This window comes from Vicia villosa, unplaced genomic scaffold (genome assembly GCF_029867415.1).
Source record: "Vicia villosa cultivar HV-30 ecotype Madison, WI unplaced genomic scaffold, Vvil1.0 ctg.000053F_1_1_3, whole genome shotgun sequence".
In the NCBI taxonomy this organism is placed as follows: domain Eukaryota; kingdom Viridiplantae; phylum Streptophyta; class Magnoliopsida; order Fabales; family Fabaceae; genus Vicia; species Vicia villosa.
The window spans coordinates 334,829-337,988 of NW_026704983.1; the positions used below are offsets into that span (position 1 = coordinate 334,829).

General features: G+C 30.2%; 1 protein-coding gene across 1 annotated transcript; it reads right to left on the reverse strand.

The window, feature by feature from the left end:
- Nucleotides 1-1,011: 1,011 nt before the first annotated feature.
- LOC131623155 (protein transport protein Sec61 subunit beta-like) lies at nucleotides 1,012-2,580 on the reverse strand. The gene is made up of 2 exons (XM_058894160.1): nucleotides 2,446-2,580; nucleotides 1,012-1,373 (listed from the first exon to the last, which is right to left on the reverse strand). The coding sequence occupies exon 2, from the start codon at nucleotides 1,368-1,370 to the stop codon at nucleotides 1,131-1,133; it is 240 nt and encodes a 79-aa protein (XP_058750143.1). The 5' UTR covers nucleotides 1,371-1,373; nucleotides 2,446-2,580; the 3' UTR covers nucleotides 1,012-1,130.
- Nucleotides 2,581-3,160: the final 580 nt, after the last annotated feature.

Consider the following 3,160-nt stretch of genomic DNA (forward strand, 5'->3'; position numbering starts at 1 on the left):
TGTTGTTGCGAGACTGCAAAATGGCTAGACAGGTTTAAATTACACTTATGAAATATAACTATTGGGATCTTTTCTTCAATCTAAATTTGCATAAGTGGATTGATTATAATTTGGAGAATAACTTAAGTAGGGGAGATCAAGAAGAATGACAAGTTGTTTGGGCAACTTCGTGTCACACTATATGGTATTGAGGGAATTGAATGAGCATGTGGAGGATTACATTCTTCCCCTCAACCTTGCAGAAGATATACGGATGAAAGTGAGTAATAATTATATGAGCTTAAGTTTGTATGAAAAGGTCACAAATAGACAGAGTGCAATTTTCTACTTTTTTGACTTAGACCCTCTTGAATCATAAAAAAAACAAATCAACAAATTTAACTTGATTTTAAAACACACAACCTTAACTTTAGTTTTCAATATTCAGCGTCAATTTTCAAATAAATCACATCATTTCACCAATTGGTTTACCTATATCAATTTGATTCAGTGAATGGTCAAAAAATCAAAGATTAGAGCACAATATGAGATATAGAGATGAGAGAAAACAATGAGTTGGAAATGAGAGAGATCCAGTGATCTGATTAAAGGTGGGGAGACATGAGAGAAAGCTCAATGGAAGTGATGAAATGCTAGGATGAAGAAAGCTTGAAACTGAAGGGTGCGTGTGAAACAATAAGGAATAGTCAAATTCTCACTAATTAGAAGGAGCTCTAAAATCCCTCATTTTGAGAAGAGTAAATTCATGGAACATTGAAAATACTTTACATATTGTACTCAAATAGTGAAATTAAATTTAAGTCATTTTTTCCCTTAAATTATTTTACCTCATTAAAATCCTCTCCAAACACACTCTAAATATATTAGTTCTGTCATCAAATACTCATGCTGCATAGTTTGATGATCAAATTATGTTGGCTATTGTGTTTGCCTGCAAGCTTCTAACAACTTACCTTCCTGTTTTTACTCTCAAATAAGTCGATCAAACACATAAAAATAAAAACCAAGGACTGTACCATAAAAAAAATATATTACCAAAAGTATGGTGGGATAGCAAAGGATAATCTAAAATCATAACATTGTTCATATATTAAATTTTCCAAAATGAACCTAACTTCAAATTGTATTCTCTAAGCCTCCTTACGCAAATACAACTTGCCAATCACATGAAGGATAGCAACAAATGCTATAAACCCAATGCTCATAACAAGAACCACATTTGGGGAGATCTTGAGTCCAGGGGCATCATCAGTGTAAAATTGAAGCATAGTCCCAGCAGCTCCTCCAGAAGCCCCACCACCAGGTGTCTTCCTTCTCCTCATGCTGGCAGTAGCTGCCGCACTTCCTCTTTGGGGAGCTGCTGATGCCATATTCTGAAACACATTTTCAAACATTTGGAATGTTAAACTAGATAAGACGCGAATTCGAACCAGCGACATCTCCCCTCTAAGGGGTGAAATTCTGGCCATAAGACTACTTGATAAAAAAACTATAACCCAGAAGCAAAAATCTTGTAAAGACATACAATTTACAAGACTATGGAACCAATGAAAATGCAATGCATAACATAATCCTACAAGCAGCAGACAAAAGATAGATCTGGCAGTACAATATTGATTTTAATATTGTATCCTTCATCTTCTCTAAATTTATAAATTATTCATAAAAAAAATATTATCTACCTAATATCTAATATTGAAGATCTGCAAAGGTTTGTTCTATCTATAGCAAAGGAACCCTACCAATATCCGAATACATTAAGAATCGGCGCACCACTTAATATTTCTTCATCCAAATTAAACAAATCTAAACCCTTAAAATTGATCTTTCAATAAGAGATATTCTGAAAACGTCATTGTTCATGCAATGAGAAAAAACCTCAAACACTATCCACAAACGTCATATTTTCGTATCGATTACAATAAATGCGCACAGGATCATTCCAGAAAGAAAATTAGAAATCACAGTTCAAATTAAATCAATACAAATCAACCAGAGAGAAAAAAAAGTTCAAATCAAAGAAATCCATCAGCAACAGCAATACATGCAAACAGCAAATATTCTGACAAGTAAATATCATCAACACTTCAACACAAAAGAATAACCTCTAAACCAATTAGATATCAAAGCATCGAAATCAATCTCATAACAATCATAACAGATCCAGAATTACACAACTAAAACATCACAATCTCACAGTTTTCAAACAAATTTGCATAATTACACAACAAAATCACCAGATCTACAATGCATCAAGAAAATTAGGTTACAAAACCAAATAAATCCGAAATTCAATCACAAATCAGATCGGAATCACCGATCGAAAAAATTCAAAACAAGTCAAAGCATGCAAATTAAGAGAGATAAGGTGAGGAATGATCATCGAACAACATGCATCAACGAGATATAGAGATCGAATTGAAGAGAGAAGGGAAAGAGTTTTACCTGAGTTGAAACGGAGTTCGCTTGTTGAGAATGAAGAGCTGCAGAGATAAGTCGATGGGCAGAGGAATTAAGTCAATAGTGAATTCTCAATAAATTAGAGATATTTATATTAATTCTAGTCTTTTACTCCCTAAATATCTTGTTGATTTTTTATTTTATTTAATTTTTTAATATAAATTAAAATCTAATTTAGAATTTAATTGAAATAGTGTTAAGAAATTTTTACACGAATCATAATCGTTAAAATCTTTGTAGATGTTTGATTTTTTTTAATCACGTATAAACGTAAGACATGTGAATGGTTGTGATGGATTAACATTCTAAAATATTTTACACAAATAGTGCATACTAATTTTTCTCAAATTAAAACTAATTTATCTTTTTCATTAATTTTAATTTTATATTAAGATATTTATTTTAATAAAGCTCAATTTTTTAATGGAAAAAGGTAATGTTATTTTAAATTAAAATACTTCAAATTTATACCATTTTAAAAGATTATCTACTTTCTTTTGAAAAAAAGAACTTTCAATCCATCAAACATACCACTACATCCCACTGATTTTTTTTATAAGTTCTTTAAAAATGATCTAATTTGATTTTAAAAAATATTAATTAAAAGTTGTTTAACTTTTAATTTTAAAAATATTATTTTAAAAATTTTAATTTTATAAAATTTTATATATTTTTTAACTTTAACTTTTAAGTTAAAAAA

Bases quoted from the DNA above. Each gene is read 5' to 3' on its own strand.
- LOC131623155 (XM_058894160.1), bottom strand. From the start codon at position 1,370: ATGGCATCAGCAGCTCCCCAAAGAGGAAGTGCGGCAGCTACTGCCAGC.